General features: G+C 51.5%; 5 protein-coding genes across 5 annotated transcripts; 3 read left to right on the plus strand and 2 right to left on the minus strand.

The window, feature by feature from the left end:
• The first annotated feature begins 99 nt into the window (after positions 1-99).
• PV06_08897 (ribosomal protein L27) lies at positions 100-1,268 on the plus strand. Its single transcript, XM_016410280.1, has 2 exons — positions 100-403; positions 489-1,268. Exons 1-2 carry the CDS (start codon positions 142-144, stop codon positions 1,043-1,045), a joined length of 819 nt encoding a protein of 272 aa, XP_016259302.1. The 5' UTR covers positions 100-141; the 3' UTR covers positions 1,046-1,268.
• Positions 968-4,096, minus strand: PV06_08898 (uncharacterized protein). The gene is made up of 2 exons (XM_016410281.1): positions 1,442-4,096; positions 968-1,364 (listed from the first exon to the last, which is right to left on the minus strand). The coding sequence occupies exons 1-2, from the start codon at positions 3,995-3,997 to the stop codon at positions 1,263-1,265; spliced, it is 2,658 nt and encodes an 885-aa protein (XP_016259303.1). The 5' UTR covers positions 3,998-4,096; the 3' UTR covers positions 968-1,262.
• Positions 4,097-6,298: 2,202 nt separating this feature from the next.
• On the plus strand, positions 6,299-8,598 carry PV06_08899 (uncharacterized protein). The gene is made up of 4 exons (XM_016410282.1): positions 6,299-7,139; positions 7,186-7,675; positions 7,723-8,309; positions 8,363-8,598. Exons 1-4 carry the CDS (start codon positions 6,780-6,782, stop codon positions 8,444-8,446), a joined length of 1,521 nt encoding a protein of 506 aa, XP_016259304.1. The 5' UTR covers positions 6,299-6,779; the 3' UTR covers positions 8,447-8,598.
• Positions 8,599-8,729: 131 nt separating this feature from the next.
• PV06_08900 (uncharacterized protein) lies at positions 8,730-9,018 on the minus strand (the record flags this gene model as incomplete). The annotated part of the gene is made up of 2 exons (XM_016410283.1): positions 8,730-8,887; positions 8,937-9,018. 2 exons carry the CDS (start codon positions 9,016-9,018, stop codon positions 8,730-8,732), a joined length of 240 nt encoding a protein of 79 aa, XP_016259305.1.
• Positions 9,019-10,230: 1,212 nt separating this feature from the next.
• Positions 10,231-13,481, plus strand: PV06_08901 (uncharacterized protein; the record flags this gene model as incomplete). Its single annotated transcript, XM_016410284.1, has 5 exons — positions 10,231-10,343; positions 10,391-11,442; positions 11,496-11,740; positions 11,795-12,321; positions 12,421-13,481. The coding sequence occupies 5 exons, from the start codon at positions 10,231-10,233 to the stop codon at positions 13,427-13,429; spliced, it is 2,946 nt and encodes a 981-aa protein (XP_016259306.1). The 3' UTR covers positions 13,430-13,481.
• Between the last annotated feature and the right edge of the window lie 3,976 nt (positions 13,482-17,457).

Below are 17,457 nucleotides of genomic sequence, written 5' to 3' on the forward strand. Positions count from 1 at the left end.
CCGCCGACAATTAAATCGCCAGAAATGGTTAGCGTGAATTATGGGCGATCACCCTCGATTTCCAACTTGCTCCGATTAAAGAAATCGAGCTGTTTGACGGCCAGGACTACCACGACGATTAGGCATTCACGAACCATCGCCATGCTGCAGCCTCGATTATCTAGGTCTGCCGTGTCTGCGGACACGTCATTCGCAGCCCTCGTATCTTCATTGAACGCCCTGAGTTTATGTTCCAGACACCAAACCCTCCAACCCCGACCGTGCACAAATTTCGTCCGACATGCTTCGCACGCAGCTCAAGGCCGTGCCAATGGGCCGACCGACTCTGCCGGACGGCGCTTGGGAGCCAAAAAGTCTGCGTCGGAATACGTGGCGCCCGGAAACATCATATTCAAACAGAGAGGTAAAGTTGTCTTGCCCTTTTTTTCGCCGTTTGGCGCGGCAGGGGAAAATCCACACAGAATCACTGACTTGCGCGACCACGACAGGCACGAAATGGCACCCGGGCGAGAACGTCGGCGTCGGCAAAGACCACACCATCTACGCCCTCGAGTACGGCTACGTGCGGTACTACCGCGACCCCCTCAAACACCCCAAGAGACGGTACATCGGCGTCGCGCTCGAGAAGGAAGGCCCGGGCTCGCAACTCCCGCTGCCTCGCAACGCTCCCACGCGGAGACGGCTGGGCATGTACGCCACGCCCATCACACGGCAGCCCGAGTCGTCCGAGAGGGACTTCATGGAAGCCCACCTGAGCGCAAACAGCCGCGCCGCTTTCAAGAACGGAGGCGCGACGCCGGCGCCGCCCCCGCCCACGATCATGCGCGAAGGAACGTATAGGGAAGCAAACGTCTCGATCGGCCGGGCCGCGGAGAGAAAGGGCATCAGCGTCCCCAGGTACGACCGGTCGGACAGGTGGATGGCTTGGAGAAAGCGAGCCGCTCGGATCAAGACTACCATGGAATCCAAGGCCGCCAAAGGCACCAAGAAGTCAAAGGGCAAAAAGTCAAACAAAGGCGCAAAGATCGGTGGGAAGAAGAGATAGTGGACGAGGAGTTATCTCTCTTTCTCCTCGGTCTTCAAATCTAAACATTGTATAAATATATCTGCAAGAAGGATTATTCCTCACAATCACACACACGGTCGTGTGATGTGGCAGTTGAAGCACACATCCGGGGAACCGGTATTTCCAACAGCATTGACCTTTCTCGCTTCTCTTTTCAACCATGAACTTCGAGGACAGCGCTATATACACAGCAGTACTAAAGACCATTTTCGGTCTTGAATTTGTCCCATGCCTCGTTCAAGGCACTAAATACCGCTCCCGCAATCATTCGCTGTTCTGTCGTTGCGTCCGTGGGAATCTAGCAAAGGTACCGAATTAGTCCGAGATCATTACAATGCTTCTTGAGCCCGGAGGGGATTCTGAACCAGAACTTACCTTGTCAGGATGCACCTTCGCTATGCCTTTCATGTATTGAATCTTGACCTTCCCGGGCAACACCAGATCAGCCATGCTAATCTTCTTCCACCCTGACCCTTCCCAGAGTACATTTTCCAGACTGCCCAGCAAAGCACGTAGATTGTCCGCCTTTCCGCCTTTCCACGCTTGGATGCGTGCGTCAACAGAGTCCGATAACCGGAATTTCTCGTCGTCGGCCTTTTCAGCCGCCATATTCGCGGCACGTAGTCTGTTCACTGCTGCTGCAGGCGGCGCCGATGCAGCCTTTGCAGGCATCGGACGGGGTCTGGATGCGGGTTTAGGCTTCGGCTGCGGTTTTGAAGGCTGAGGCCTGGCTGCTTTCTCCGCACGCATGCGTCCTTGAATACTGGTCGCACCACCGTGGCCGCCTTCGACAGCTTCGCGCCACACGAGCGCCGCGTCGGTCCATTTCTCCATTTGTTCAAGCGCCTCGGCCTTGCGCATGAGGGCCTTGCCGTAGTAATCGCGCATGGGCTTGTTATCTTGACCGTTACCTGTAGCCATGTTGATGGTCTCGTTTTCGCCCTTGGAAATGCCTATGACGGTCATGGCACGATCGGCATCAGATATGGCAGTTTTAGGTTCGCCTATCTTGAGCGCGGTGAGTGCACGGTTGGTTAGAAGTACGATTAGGAGTGGGTGAGTGTCAGGAAGGTGGGATATCGAAGTGGTATAGGAAGTATGGGCGGAGGAATAGTCTCCACGCTTGAAGTGCTCGTTACCCTTTTCACGGTGCGAATGGCTTGCCTGGAGGCTAATAGCTGTGACCGTGGGAATGGTGCGGGTTGGTGGAGGAGGTCTGACGGGTATATCTGTGTGCCGGTAAGGTTGTGATTGAGAGCGTGAGGGAGGCATTGCTGTGGCTGCAGCTCTTGAGCCTTGCTGCGAGCGCGCAGCATCTTTGAAGTTTCCATCAAGAAGATCGGGTTCAGAAGCAGAAACTACTGGTTGACTGTTCGCCGGGGGTTTTCGTCTTCGTGCAGAACTGACATATGCTTGGGCAGCTTCGTCATCCGCGGCTGTCCTGTTCAATGCGGCCCTTGATGTTGCTGCAGGTGATGGAGTCTGTTGGCGTAAGAATGCAGGCTGTTTTTGAGGAATCGATTCTCTCAAGCGATGCGGGATGGCTGGAGAGTGATCTCTCGAGGAACCAGCGCTGGTATCAAGCCGATTATCAGGCCTAGATGAGACTGTAGGTCGTGGTGGTGGAGTCGGCCGATCAGACTCCAGCATCAGGGCCTCATCTGTTGGCTTTGATGATTTCTGGCCTCCAGAGCCACGTCTAGTGGGCACTGTCATACGATTACCATCTTCACGTGAATGCTCATGGTGATCAATACGCTGTGGCCGCTCCACTTCTCGCATCCAGCGTGGCTGACTCGAAGATTCGCCGTCGGCATTGAAATCCTGAACAGCTTGCTGAACACGTTTTGTGCTCTGTTTCCAGAACGATCCAGCTGTCTTGAGAAAGTTGCTGCCAAATTCTGCTGCCATCTGCTCAAAATCCTTTTCTGCAGTACCTGATTGTCCCTGCTGCCGACTCCGAGACGCGACCCCAACGTCACATCTTGTTCGGCTTCGAGACGCTCCTGAACCTGGGTGACCATTCCTTAGTCTGCTTTCCCTGTCCTGTGCTGGTTGGGGTGAATCTCGGCCTAAGGATTTTTGTCTCGCTTCAGCGTGGGCCTGGTTCAGTAGATATCCCACAGCAGCCTGTACATCCGTGCCTGTCTCGGTGGCTTCGAGAGCACGCCGTGCTTTTTCTGTGGGAAATCCCATATCTACAAGTTCAGCTATGGCCTTGTCTTGGGGATGTAGATCTTGACCACGACTCTTTCCCTCGAGAGAAGGCTGTTTGGTTCTTGGATGAGCCGAGGCAGATTCTCCAAGCAATCCAAGGACATCGTCATCGTCCGCAGAGGTATCGGTCGGCGCTGTGTCAGTCCGATGCGGTGCTGAATTTAACAGTTCGAAGGGGTCGTCTTCTTCATTATTCGCCATATTGTCATTTGGACTTGTCGTGGCAGGCCGACTCTGTCGTGGGGCTGGCTTATTGAAGGCCGCAAATAGATCATCTTCATCATCGTTGTTGTTGTTTGGTGTACGATTTTGCGCGTCTCTAGAGACATTGTTTACACCATCCATAGCAGGGGTACCTCTTCCGCTCCCCAGGTTATTCCAAAACTGATCATCCCCGCCAGTATATTGATCGTTTATACTTTGAGCTGTCTTTTGCTGCTGCTGAAGCCTGGCCTCCGTCTGTCTCTTTTGCTGCTCTAAAAGTGATAGGTTCTTGTTTGCGCCGGGCCCAAACGACACGAGATTGGCAAAGCTATCGCCCAGTGGAGTGGTGGATTTCGATTGAGGCTGCGCAGAGGATGCATCGAGAGGTGTTGCTCGTCCAGAATTGGGCGGCGTAGGCTTTGATGTAGAAAAGGCAGTGTAGTTGGATGTTGGGCGTGGTTGGCCATTTGCCGGGGTTGAAGTCCATTTCAACCCCGCGATGTCGTCCATATTAGCAACAAGGGGAGGATGCTAAACAAGAAAGGGTTATCATGCTAAAATAGCTCGTCGCGGAACAAGCAAAGTGAACAGCGATAGACTTGGTTTCCAGCGGAATCTGCGCAACTATTTTGTCGGTGCATGGATAACGTGGTCTAGAAGTTCCGTGCCCCTGCGCCACAGTGACAGTTTGTGGCGCCACAGAATTTCACAAATACAGAGTACATAGTACGAATTGCCAGCACCAACAATAAATACTTCTCGCTCACTGCAACTATGAAATCTTCCCTATACTCTCGTCCCAGAAGGAGTCTCGAGATTAAAAAGCTAGGGAATTCATTCCTGTTATGCTACCTTGCTATTATCCTATTCTGAATAACCCGACTCTGGAAGATGGAACAGCAACCCAAGTCATCGTTACAACATGATACTTGCGTGTTGGGAGATCTCCTGCAATGGGCTTCTCCCTCAACGGCATGAAGTCCCCCTTGACAGATTGAAGGCCCTCCCAGAAAAAGTCTTCCATCGTGCCCGTCCATACGAGCACAGCATCTGCTCCGGCAAGGGGGAATTTCCACGTTTTAGCTCGTTCGATGACCATCTGAAGCTGTTGTTCCTTTGGGATCCCAATCTCAAACTCAATCTTGAGCACTTTAAGCCCTTTGATTTGGCATACCTGACCTCCCCAGGTCGACAAACTACCGATTCGCGGTTTGATATAGTCCACGTCAGGATCTAGTGGCTCAGCCAACATTTGTTGACACGAAGTCCTAGATTCTCTCCAGGGACAGATCCCTAGCCGATCATTGCTCATTGGAGGACTCTCCCAGGACCACCAGTCAAAGTGGCGAATGGTAAGGTGCAAGCATGTGGTTCTGAAGTTGAACGCATGCCGGCCAAAGATATTTGTCAGGCTCTCGAGGTACATCTGTTGCGCGAAGATATGAACCGTCTGGACAGCTTGTTTTTGGTCCGCGTTCAATTTATGAAAGTAGTCGTCCCATCTCGCAGGATATCTCTCTCGGCGACCAATCGATGTCCAAGGACCATTGAAGAGCCAGAAGACATGTTCGTTGACGGCGATGGGCAGAAGACGAGCCTCTTCGTAAATCCGCTTACAGGTCAGCAGCAGTGCCTGGTTGATCTTCGTGTGACTGTGATAGCCTGGCCTGTAGAAGAACCGGTCTGGTCTGTATGGTTTCGATGTATCGATATCTGCTGTCAAAGCCAATGAAAAGATCTCGATCCGAGTCTCAGCTGGCAATTTCGCAAACAGAGGACTACTGTCCTGTACGTCGACTCCGACAGTGTACGAGTACATATCACCGTCGGCTGATGGTGTCATGGCCTGCTCGGCCTGTGGACCTCGGGAGCTTACCCGAGTAAACGTTTTGTACGGAGTACTCTACTCGTAGCTCCCTAACAACGGGCGGTGCCGGGTGTTTCAGCCCAAATTACGGGATGACCACGAGGAGATCAGAGATCTTAGATTCTTTTCAGCAGATAGTCGTCGATGATGCGTTCCTTCTTGGGAGTCACTGTTGTTCCGCTTCAAGAACTCTATATGCGAGAGATGCGACGTATTTTGATATGTCAGGTATGTTGTTGCCTGGCTGCCTTGCCCGCGTCCCATGTTGAAACGCGTCTGCCTCATCAACCGAGAGCATGGCGTCGTATCGCCGGCAATCCGCTTAATGGCGTCGACAAGCTGGGGCGCGAAGTGCTTACGATCCTAGCGAAGACACACAGGATCAGAGAGATTGGCGTCAACCGGCTGCCACGACGATCATTCCTGACGATGTTGCAACGCCATCCAGGTGTCCAATACATTCACAGATATGTGTATGGAGCATGATTGATTTATGGCCACTATTTAAGAGACACAATCAAACACAGACACTACTGAGTATATCAAAGCACAAGTTAGACACCAACGCAGCCGGTGCCGTGAACAAGGTCATCTACCTGGCGTACGGACTCTTAAGTAGGCCGGTGGGATAAACAGCAGGCCCGATCGACCAGGGTTTAGCGGCGCCTGTAGGGGTGTCCTTCCCAGGGGAGTGCACCCATAGGTTAGGCAAATTGTGTTCTCCGGTTCATGCAGCATTGCGAGCTTTTCTCCTGGACTCTGCATGGAAGAGCGTTCCAACCACAGCTCTAAGTTGTTAGTCAGTTATGGGGCCTCAACTAGCCCTGGCTCTTGAAGAGGAAGTCCTTGGGCGAAGGTTGTTTGAGAGGTTGCTGGGCATGGTGTGAGAAAGCACTTGATAAACGTGACTGTAGACCTGCTCGCAGAGTGCGCCCGCCTTGATCGTTCGTTCCTTCCTTCTGTATTTGCGACACACACACACACACACACACATATACACACACACAGCTTGACTCAAGTCATTAGGAAGCCAGGGAAAATCACCTTCACTACCTTCATTTCAGATTTACTTAACTTGATCCAATTCTTTGTCGATCGTTCACTCCGGTCCTTTCGCTCTCATCACCTTCAACAATCGACAGATATGCTGATTTCATTCGGGACCACGTATTCCGACTGCTTCTGAGCATCGAAGTGGCACTGGACCCAAGGAGCAATCTTGCACGAGTCAAGCACCACGCAAACTCGCCTGTGAAACACATTCCCATCCCTGCGATTTAGCGCATGGCCGAGCTTCTGGGGCCCAGGACAGTAACTTGGCCTATCATACAGTGATCATTTGGTGGCGCTCCAGCGGCTTGCTGCATTCCACGCTTACCCGAGACCAGTGCCATCCTCCGCTGGCTCGACAAACCTTCCCCCGCCATGAAGGGCATCTTCAGAAGAAAAGATCCCAGGTCGAGTCACCATGATCCCAGATCAAACAGAGCACGCTTAACCCCTGCCGTTGGCCCCGATCGTATACAAGACTACTCTCATAAGTCACCGAGATTGATCAGCGACAAATTCACTTCTTCGGCATTGGGCCACAACATGCCCAACATTTCCATCCCTGATCCTCCTGATCCGAGATCGCATCCGGCCGCTTATCTTCGGAGCATACATGCCGTAAGACAACGAACACGCTTGGTGCTTGATGAGGCTAAAGGCAATGCACTCTACCACTTCGATGTCGACTTGTCCAAGTTCAAGGATACGGCAGATTATGTAGTTGCCATCATCAAGGTAGGTTCAAAAGCAACAAAATCAAGCTCAAACTAACGACAGATAGCGAGACTTTCAGGGCAACTATGCCTCGATCCCTCCTCATGGGCGATGGCAGCATTTCGAAGTTGGGGGACGGCCGAGAGTTACCCAGCTGCTTCAGTCATGGCCAAATTCAGTCGACAATCAGGAGAGGACGCGCCGACTTATCGATCTTTTCCTCGTTTCGGTACTTTTGGACGCTGGGGCTGGCACCAAATGGTCCTACAAGTCCAAGGAATCGGGCAAGGTCTATAACCGAAGCGAAGGTCTGGCCGTGGCGAGTCTAGAGATGTTCAAAACTGGCGCATTTAGCAGTGACCCTAACCAGCCCCACCAAGTTGATGCCGCCGGCCTCCAAAAAGTCACCACCGACACATTGGCGAAAGGAATGCAAGTAACAGAGGCAAATCCCATGTCAGGCCTTGAAGGCAGGGCTGGACTCCTTGTCAGACTTGGAAAAGCTCTTCAAAATGCCGAGATCTTTGGTCATGATGGGCGACCTGGAAATATGATAGGTAGGTGCGTGATGATCTCGTGAGTTGATACTTGCTAAGGCGAGTAGATTATTTGTTGTCTCACCCTACCACACAGGCTGCGTCCGTACCCATCATCTTGATGCCTACCTTATGGAGTGTTCTGATGGACGGCCTGTCGAGCATTTGGCCAGCAACCCGAACGAACATAAAGGGAACACCTTTGGGAGACGCCTGGCCTTGTCAAGCTATGCCTAAATCACCGCCTGCTCATCCTTGGGAGACGATTGTGCCTTTCCACAAGCTGACACAGTGGTTGTGCTATTCTCTCATGGTCCCGATGACCAAATTGCTCAATGTTCATTTCGCCGGCGAGGATCTGATGACAGGTCTGCCAGAATATCGAAACGGAGGCCTGTTGGTCGACACCGGCCTCTTGACGCTTAAAGAGGGAGATAGGCAAAGAGGGCTCAAGAATTACCACCAAATGGTTGGAGACGGAAACGCAGTCGAGGTTGTACCAACTTTTGAGCCCAGTGACGATGTGATTGTCGAATGGAGAGCTGCCACTGTTGGATTCCTTGACGAATTACTTGCTGCTGTGAACAAGGGCCTCGGTTTGGAAGCTTCCGAGCAGCTGACTCTTGCTCAGATGCTTGAAGCTGGCACGTGGAAGGTGAGCAATCAAGCTCAAGCAACCCTGCCGAGGTGGTGCTAACATCGCAGCAGGGAGGACGTGAAATTGCAAAAGTGTCCCGTCCAATTACTGGCGGCCCACCCATTGGCATCATATCGGATGGCACTGTTTTCTAAGAATGTTGAATGTGCCCCAGAGCGCCAGTAGAGTTTATTGATATTGATGGATCACAGAGACAGAATAACGAGGTTACGCAACGCCCGGAGGTAAAGGCCAGCAGGAAATCACCTTCAGTACCATAAATATCTCATTCAATGTGCTTACAACGAGTTTCCAGATTGCCACGCAGCTGTTGCATCTCAATTTTCCGATAGTGATTCCGTGTCGTCGGCTCCATTTCAGCATTATCCATGACATGGCCATCTACTCGAGGCCAGCTCGCCGGCCTTGATCCATCAGTCAGTCTCTTGCTGTCGACTGATATTCTTTTCCTGTGCCTAAATTGTCTTCGTCTGACTCACGAAGCAATCGTCTCTCTTCGGCCTGGAACTGCCGTCTGCTCGAGGTCGCGATGATAGGGTACGTGAATCGAGCCCTATTGCCTATGATTTGCTTTGCTGTCGATTAGGAACTAATGCATTCGTTGTGCCGAGAGGCTCGACTTACCAGCAAGATCCAGTTCAACACTGCTGCAAGCACCGTCACTATGGCGACCAGTGTTTCTTGTCTTGTCCAAGGTTCTAAACATCTTCTTGTATACCCTTGTGTCCGTTCACAAGCTTGAGCATCAATATCGTGTCTTGGAAAAGGCCATGCGCGATCATGCAAGGAGTTGTACCCGCAGCAGCGGAAGGCATTCTGTACGGCACGAACACCTGCTTCGTTCTTATTCCGGAACATGCGCTTCCGTCAATTTTCCATGTTGCATTGTATCATGTCAGATGGGGAACCGTATACTGCAGCTACCACCAGGATAATCAATGGGATCAAGGTCGTAAAGTACCAGGCGTATGGATATAGGGTTTCACGGACACCTTTTCTGGCTCGGCCACCCAGTCTTGCCATCAAAGGCATTAAGAAGGGGACTGCTAGTGTTAAGGCGATGTTGAGGACAGGAAGAGCGGATGGGAACGGCAGCGAGTATCGGATGGCTAGTGCCCAAGAGACACTTGGACTGGTCAGGAAACATGTTGCTTATCAGACCAGGAGAGACATACCCCGAAAGGATGATGGCAGCTGTTGCGACCTAAGAAAGACTGAATGTTGGTGAGAAAGACCCTTGTGGATGAGAGATGAATCTGACTGGCAATGCCGCCTGCAATCAAAGGTCTCTTTGACGGGCCCGTCATGCTAAACAGTCCTTTCAATCTTGTCCTTTCAGCTCAATATGGACTTTCGCCGAGTTCTTTTCTGCGAGCTGGTCTCTGAATTGATTGACACAAGTAGGAGAGTTGGAAATCTTGGTTTGCAACCTTCTGATTTCACCACCCCTGTCGATGCCGCACAAAGAGAGGGGTAATGCAGGTGAAAGAATTGGTTGACACTTCTATCCCAAGGAATGGCCATGACGATCATGCGCAGGGAACAGAAAGATGGCTGGTTCGACAGAGAACGCGATATTGCATGTGTCTGGCTGAACTGGCTTCTCTGAGAGCTTTGTGTGCCTTCTTCTAACTGGCATCAATCCTGCGCTCCTGTGACCGACACAATACAGGGATGAATGAAGGTCCATGGTGCCTTCTCAGACTGATTACCACTGCCGACCAAGGTACCTGCCTCAGCAAGTACACGGTCACAGGGCTGACTGCCTCTCATTGATTGCTCACTCGAGTCTCGGTGATGTTCAGCCTGCGGTCGCTTTATTGTTCGTTATCATCGCGTCTTTGTTACATCTCTACCACTTCATATTATATCACTTCATTTCTTCTTGCATCTTTTATTTTTGACACGGAAGTACACCATGTCTTCTGGCCGTGGCAGAGCATCTCGCGGCGGCGGCGGCGGCAGCGGTAGAGATGGCCAGTGGGGTAGGCCAGCTCGGCCAGTTCAACCCAATCCATCTCTCGGCCCAAGGTATGTTGACTACAGATAATGGTTTGCAAACGCTGATCGACCTGCAGACCAGGATCCAGTAAGGCAGCAGAAGATATGCGTGTTAGACAGGTGGAAGACGATACTCAGGCTGCCCTCGAATCAGTGAAAACAACGAATGCCTCCACCCTTCCCCTGCGGCCTGGTTATGGAACGAAAGGAAAACCAACACTCGTGTGGACGAACCATTTCGAATTGAAAGGATTGGTTGATCTCACGGTGTATCGTTACGCAGTCGGTGTTGCTCCAGACCGGAACGGACGTACTCCAGGCAAAATGAAACAGCGACAAATCATCCACCTCTTAATTGATGATCATTTCGTCGACCAGAAGCCCAACATCGCCACAGATTTCTTCTCTAACATGATCAGCAACATCCCACTGGAATTGCAGAACCCTTATCCAGTGCGGTATCGAGACGAAGGTGACGATGTGCAAGACGATGCCATGGTGTACCAGGTGTCAGTACAGCCAACGGGAGTCATGCGATTCTCGGATTTGCTGAATTATGTCACTTCTACCTCGGCTGCGGCCGTTCTCGATTCCAAAGAAGAACTCATACACGTTCTCAATATCATCCTTGGTCACTATCCCAGGTCATCGCCGCGGATTGTCTCTGTCGGATCAAAAAGGTACTTCAGCCTGGACCGAAATTCGGGTGCATTTGCTGCGAGATCCTTGGGCGCCGGCCTCAATGCTATGCGAGGGCTTTTCACCAGTGCTCGTGCCGCCACTGCTCGGATCCTGATCAATGCCCAAATCTCACACTGCACCTTCTACGAGGCTGGGCCCTTGGAGAATTTAATCTTCAACTATCAGGAGGTCAATGGTCCTAACAAAGCAAAGCTGGAAGCGTTCTTGAAGAAGGTCACAGTCTACGCAACTCACCTCAAGAAACGCAAGGGCCCAGGTCGACAGGTGTTCCGCATGAGACAGATTCAAGCATTCGCTTCACCTCGTGACGGCGAAGGACAACCTCATCGACCACATGTCACCGAATATGGAGCGGGTCCAAAGGATGTCAAGTTCTGGCTAGACAGCGAAAACAGCTATATTTCCGTTTTTGACTTCTTCAAGAAGGGTGAGTCGCCACAAAGCCATCGCATTGGGATATGCTCTAACGGCGTGCATCAGAATACAACATCGTCATCAAGCACACACATTTGCCCGTCATCAATGTTGGAAATAGACAGAGACTCGTGTACCTGCCAGCCCAAGTTTGCCATGTTCGGGATGGTCAAAGTGCCTCTATGAAATTGAGCCCAATTCAAACCTCGAACATGATCGGCTTTGCTGTGAAAACACCTGGGGAAAACCAGGATTGGACAGCCGCGCGTGGCGCAGGGCTTGTCGGTTTCGCACCTGCAAATCAGACCCTGGTATGTTCAGTTGACATCGGTCTTCATATAAGATATTTACTAAGACATGGGCAGGACACATTTGGTCTCAAGATCAATCCAGAACTAATCTCGGTTCCAGCACGCATACTTGATGGGCCCAAAGTCGTGTACACTGGGAATAATTCCGTCAAGCCCTCCTTCGCAAGCTGGAATCTCAGAAATGTGCGTTTTTCTGCGCCGATGCCATTGAAGAGGTGGACATTTTTGAGGATAGGAATAGCAGGTCGGCCTGTCCCGTGGGGAGGCCAAGGCAAGTTCAAACAAGCCATCGAGCAGTTTATGTCGAAGATGGAAGAGCTAGGCATTACCGTGGAACGCCCGTTTGATGGGATAGAAATCTCCGTGACGCCAGACACCACCCGAGACAAAATCAGAGGTGCTATTGATCAGTTCATGCACTCCGAGAGGCTACCGCCCCCAAACTTCCTCTTGGTGTGTCTGTCACGGAAAGACACGGCCATTTACAACCAGGTCAAATACACTTGCGACGTCCTGGAGGGCGTGCTAAATATTTGTGTTGCGGAAAAATTCTTCAGTGAGAGGAACGAACAGTATCTTGCGTGAGTGCTCTCTATCGCTTTCCCCGACATCCTTCCCCTGCACATCTAACATGTCGCTGTACGCCTGACAACCACACTGACCAAGATTTCCACTACTAGTAATGTGTGCCTCAAGCTCAATCTCAAGCTAGGCGGTCATAACCATTGCCTTGAGGGCAACAAACTCGGTATCATCGCAGATGGCAAAACCATGCTCGTCGGACTTGATGTTACCCATCCATCGCCAGGATCGGTCCGGAATGCTCCGAGCGTCGCCGCCGTGGTGGCCTCTGTTGATCGCTCACTCAGTCAATTCCCCGCGGAATTGCTGATGTTGCCGTCACGACAAGAAATGATCACAGGCTTGAAGGAGTTGGTCAAGACACGCCTCGTGCTGTGGCAGAAGAACAACAGATCCCTCCCCGACAACATCCTGGTGTATCGCGACGGAGTGTCGGAAGGACAATACAGCCAGGTCCTCGAACAAGAAGTGCCCCTTTTCCGCGAGGCCAGCAAAGAACTATACCCTGCCGACCGAATTAAGGAGGGTTTTCCTCGCATCTGCGTTATCGTTGTCGGCAAGCGGCATCACACTCGCTTCTACCCCACAAGATCCGAGGATGCCGACCGGATGATGAACCCCAAGAACGGCACCGTCGTTGATCGCGGCGTCACCGAGGCCCGTAACTGGGATTTCTTCCTGCAAGCCCACGCCGCCATCAAAGGCACAGCACGTCCGGCGCACTACTACGTCGTGCTCGACGAGATCTTTCGCAGACCTGCTGGTGGAGGTGGAAGTGGGAACATGAGACCGCAGTTGGAAAATCAGGTGCAGAACACCGCGGACACGGTTGAAGATCTGACTCATAATCTCTGCTACATGTTCGGTCGTGCTACGAAGGCGGTCAGTATCTGTCCGCCCGCCTACTATGCCGATCTCGCTTGTGAGAGAGCTCGGTGTTATCTGAGCAAGTTTTTCGATCCGGATTCTTCGGAGACGAACTCAATGACATTGAGCGGCAGCAGCACTTCGGGCGAAGGAAAAGGCAAGGACAAGGATCCAATCGATCCGAGCTGTTCTCAGCTGCGTGTCCACGACAATATCAAGAACGCCATGTTTTACATTTGATACACCTCGAAATGAGAAACAGCGAGTGGCCACGAGTGATGATAGAGTGAAGGGAGTCGGAAGTCCTGAAGGTTGGACTAAGTGAACTCATGACCAAAAGGGAGTGTCGGGCGAAAAATGAAGTCAGAATGGACTCTCCTTATGGTCAACTTCAATCAAGGTATGCTTACGATTTGGGATGGCACAGACTGTTCAGGGGCCTTTCTAGAGATAGGAGCTTGGAACCTGGACTGGGGATTGGTTTTTTGTTTTGTCAATAACACAGACTTTACTTGCTTGGAGGTAAAATTGTAAATTGGAAGCCAACTCGCTCGTGCTTGTGAGATTTCTCCGAGTTCCTTGTTCTTTCACGATTCGTAATGCATGTCCTTTTGCCTCATCACATATTGTGTTTTGCATACATTGTGTTTTCTTGATCTCCCCAGCTCCTTGGTCCACTCGCTGTAAGGTCAATAATACGGGAAGAAAGTGCGTAGGTACTGGGTAGAGTTCTTGAGAGAGAGAGAGAGAGAGAGAGAGAGAGAGAAGCAGCCGACCTCGTGAGTAGTAGAGAGCACCCAACCTGCCTTGGTTACAAACTCCATCTAGATTCTCCTTTCCATCTAACTGTATCATCGGGGGAATCAGCCACCGAAAACTTTATGGCTGCGTCTCCTCTGCGAGTTATCGACAGAAGGTGTCGAGGGAGGACCCTGAAATGGGGCCCCCTTTTCCCCGGGGATCCCGAGTTTCGGTTTCATTTGTTCCAATTGGTTCAATCGGAGTGGCCTGAAAGATTCTGACAAATTACGACAAGCCAATCTACTACCCAGGTAGGTAATCTCTTAATTCACGGTGCTCAACTTGACCTTCCCCCCCCCCCCTCCACTCTCCAGATAATAGCCTTTGCCAATATGGGGAGGCGGGAGGTGGTGCTCATTTTAGTCGTATTCTCCCTATCGAGATTCCGCATCGAGTCTTGCACTAGTCAATCACCGACTTCTCATTGCACGTTCGAGCAGAGTATTGCAGAATGAGATCTCGTCTCGGACATTGACTCAGGAAAACATGAGCGAGAGTTTTGTGGCTTTTCCATGTGTGACTGTCGATTCAGAGAGTACATCGTGAATATCTGGAGGCGATGATTGGCCCGAGCACAGTTCACCGATGACCTTGATCACTGGTTATACACAAAGGGCTTGGTCTTGGATCGCGGCCAAGGTGATGACCTCAATCAGAGGCCCCACAAGGTATTCTTTGCCTTCTCGGCTCTCGGCCTCCTGTATGGTTGTGTCACGCAAACAATGTCACCGGCGTCTTGTGTAATCGAGAGACTCATTTGACCAATGACTGACGGTTCACACACCGGATGAAGAGTCTACAATTCTTCAATGTCTTTTTCCCCAGTGGATGGTTCTCGTATTATTTCCGAAGCGACCAAGGATAAAGTGGGAGGCATTCAAGATTCATCCGGGTCTAGGTAGAATAAAAAGGTGACTGGTCCAACCAAAGTTCTGCTTCGGGCCTCTGGTTAGGCTGGAGATTCGTTTATCCCCAAAAATTAACATGAGACTCCTCGATCTTGGGACCCCTGCACTTCTGAGCTGTGTGCCCCAAGTATAGCTAGAGCTCACTGCCTCATGCACACTGGCCATCGAGGTAAGCTGATTGGACTAGACAAAAACGAGGCGTTGACCAAGAATCTCGAGATATGCAAGGATCATTAGGATTATCGGCAAGGATTGGCTGTGGAAGTAGGTGGAAAATGTTGTATGAGGTTGAGTTCTGAAGTGAAATTTTTACACAGGTATGACTTTGTAATAGTTCGAGTGCCTACCCTGAGGGAAAAAACCCTCCGAGCCAGAGCAGCTCTACAACAGATCGATTGATGCGAGTAAGCTGTCTGTTTGTGGACGTTCCTCGTGAAAATTGCACCGGAAATGGCATTTAGTGGCGCATGCCAACTTGCAGTAGGCGAGAATGGTTTAAAGTCTCAGATGTCATCAGTCTCAGACGCCTGTTGTGCAGCATCGCTCAGCAGGTGAGATGAGGGCTGCAGTGGCACCGATCTTGGGATTTGTGTAACATGACACCAAGATCGGACCAGATCACCGCATGGTCGCTCGGCGTTTTGGCGATTGTTGGAGGTGGACTCCGTATGCACAGTACCATGGAGCTCCCACTGCTGCGATGTCTTCGACAGCCTGATCAAGTTGACTTCTCGTTCATGATTCGGGCTTGCGTAGAGCACCTCTTTCCCCGGCCCGGAAGCGATGAGAGCGGCGTCAATCATTTGAGATGGAACGGGGCTCTCCGTGAATCAGGTGGGCTCGCAGAGAAGATCGGTCCTGCCCGTGTGGAGGTGGTGGACGCGAGGATGGTCAGGCTGGCAGATCGGCTCTCGCGGATATTGCCTTGACTGCCTGTTCTGTATCACCATGACTCTTGTATTTGCATTTCGAGACATGAAGGGCGTCGTGATGGAGGTAGATCTCTCTCTGTGTGAGGGTTCAATGTCGCATGATAGAATCCATGCAAGGTCAATGCCTGAAAATAGCAGTTGACATCAATCGAGGCCACGACATGTCGACGTGAGATCAGGAAAAGTGTCGATTTGGTGGCTTGATCCCGTGTCTTTCTTCTTCCAGGAATGAGCCATGGACATTGCCAGCATCAAATTCAGTCATGACAGGAGCTACAGAGCGAGTGCCAGTGTCGATGTCGGTGTCAGAAAAAGGGAGCCAAAGGGAGAGCGACTGTGCTAGATGTCGCTGTCTCATCCACCTCGTGACTGTTTATCTGACATTAAAACTATTTCATGAGGAAATCTGGTCAACTACCACCCACGTCCATCTCTATTTCTACCTTTCTCTTGATCGGCACCAGAATACTCCATATGTTCAATGAATTTGCAATTTGTTTGCGACGTGGCTTATTCCGGCCCTGCATCTGTCAACCGCGGTTCCGCAATTCTTCGCTTGATCCCCGTCCCTGGAGCCTTGAGGCTGCTGCAAGCCCCTACTAGCACTTCTGCGGCCTGCCCTCGTCTCTCGTATCGTGCTCAACCCACGACCTCTCGGCGTCGACCCACGGAGGCATACCACTGCTCCCGTGGTTTTTGCCCTACTGTCCGGTGGTCAGAGTGTGCAGATATTTCTCTTCAGCACCGGTCGCCATGCACAGGTTACACAGATACACCAATCATACTTCAAGCGTGTGCCTGTCAGAATGATCTATCAATGTCGGCGATCAGGTCCCAGGACAGTGGTTCAGTGTGATGTCGACCTCGGATCTGTGCTCTTTGTGAAGCGACCAGCTTTCCGCGGCTGAAGGGGCGGAGGACAAGCCAACCCCGGCACCATACCACACGGCAGACGCCACAATCTTACATCATTTATGCTGAAACGGGCAGGCAATACCCGATCGCGAATCTACAATCTGCAGCCAAACCACAGATCCATGTCCCAGAGCACCTGGTCTCTCGCCTGTCACCGATGGACGACCCCGAACTGGCGTTGACTCTACCACTGGGGTCGATCCACCCACAGCCGAGATGCGAGATTCGTTGCGCTTGGGCGACCCTTTTTGCTAGAGGTGGGCACTGCCTCCTGTGTGAGTAGGTGGCACACTGTTCTATCAACACGGCGGTCAGCTGTCACCGCCGGTTCCCTTTGTGGCGGTCTTCTTTTGGTTAATGATCCATTATGGTTTGTCTACCACATCTATCCATGTTCATCTGGTCATGCAAGTGGCGTAGGCTGCCCAAGTCCATAGGCATACATCCTAGCATACGATCTAGCTACTAGTCTTTGTGGCAAACGGGTCTCTCACTATCTCCTCCCTATGGGTGCCTTTACAGCCTTTGAAGACGAATCGGAAGGTGTCGATTGGCACTTGACTTGCGCCCTCACACTGCCCACAGATGCCAAAGTCGGATTCACCCAGCGCCATTTGGCTTCGGTTCCTCGTTTTGTCACGAGAGGACCCTTCACATCCTGAACCGGTGGAGACGTTGCCCAACAATTGAGCAGAACTCAGGAATTGCGATA

Source organism: Exophiala oligosperma (genome assembly GCF_000835515.1).
Source record: "Exophiala oligosperma strain CBS 72588 unplaced genomic scaffold supercont1.9, whole genome shotgun sequence".
Taxonomy (NCBI): domain Eukaryota; kingdom Fungi; phylum Ascomycota; class Eurotiomycetes; order Chaetothyriales; family Herpotrichiellaceae; genus Exophiala; species Exophiala oligosperma.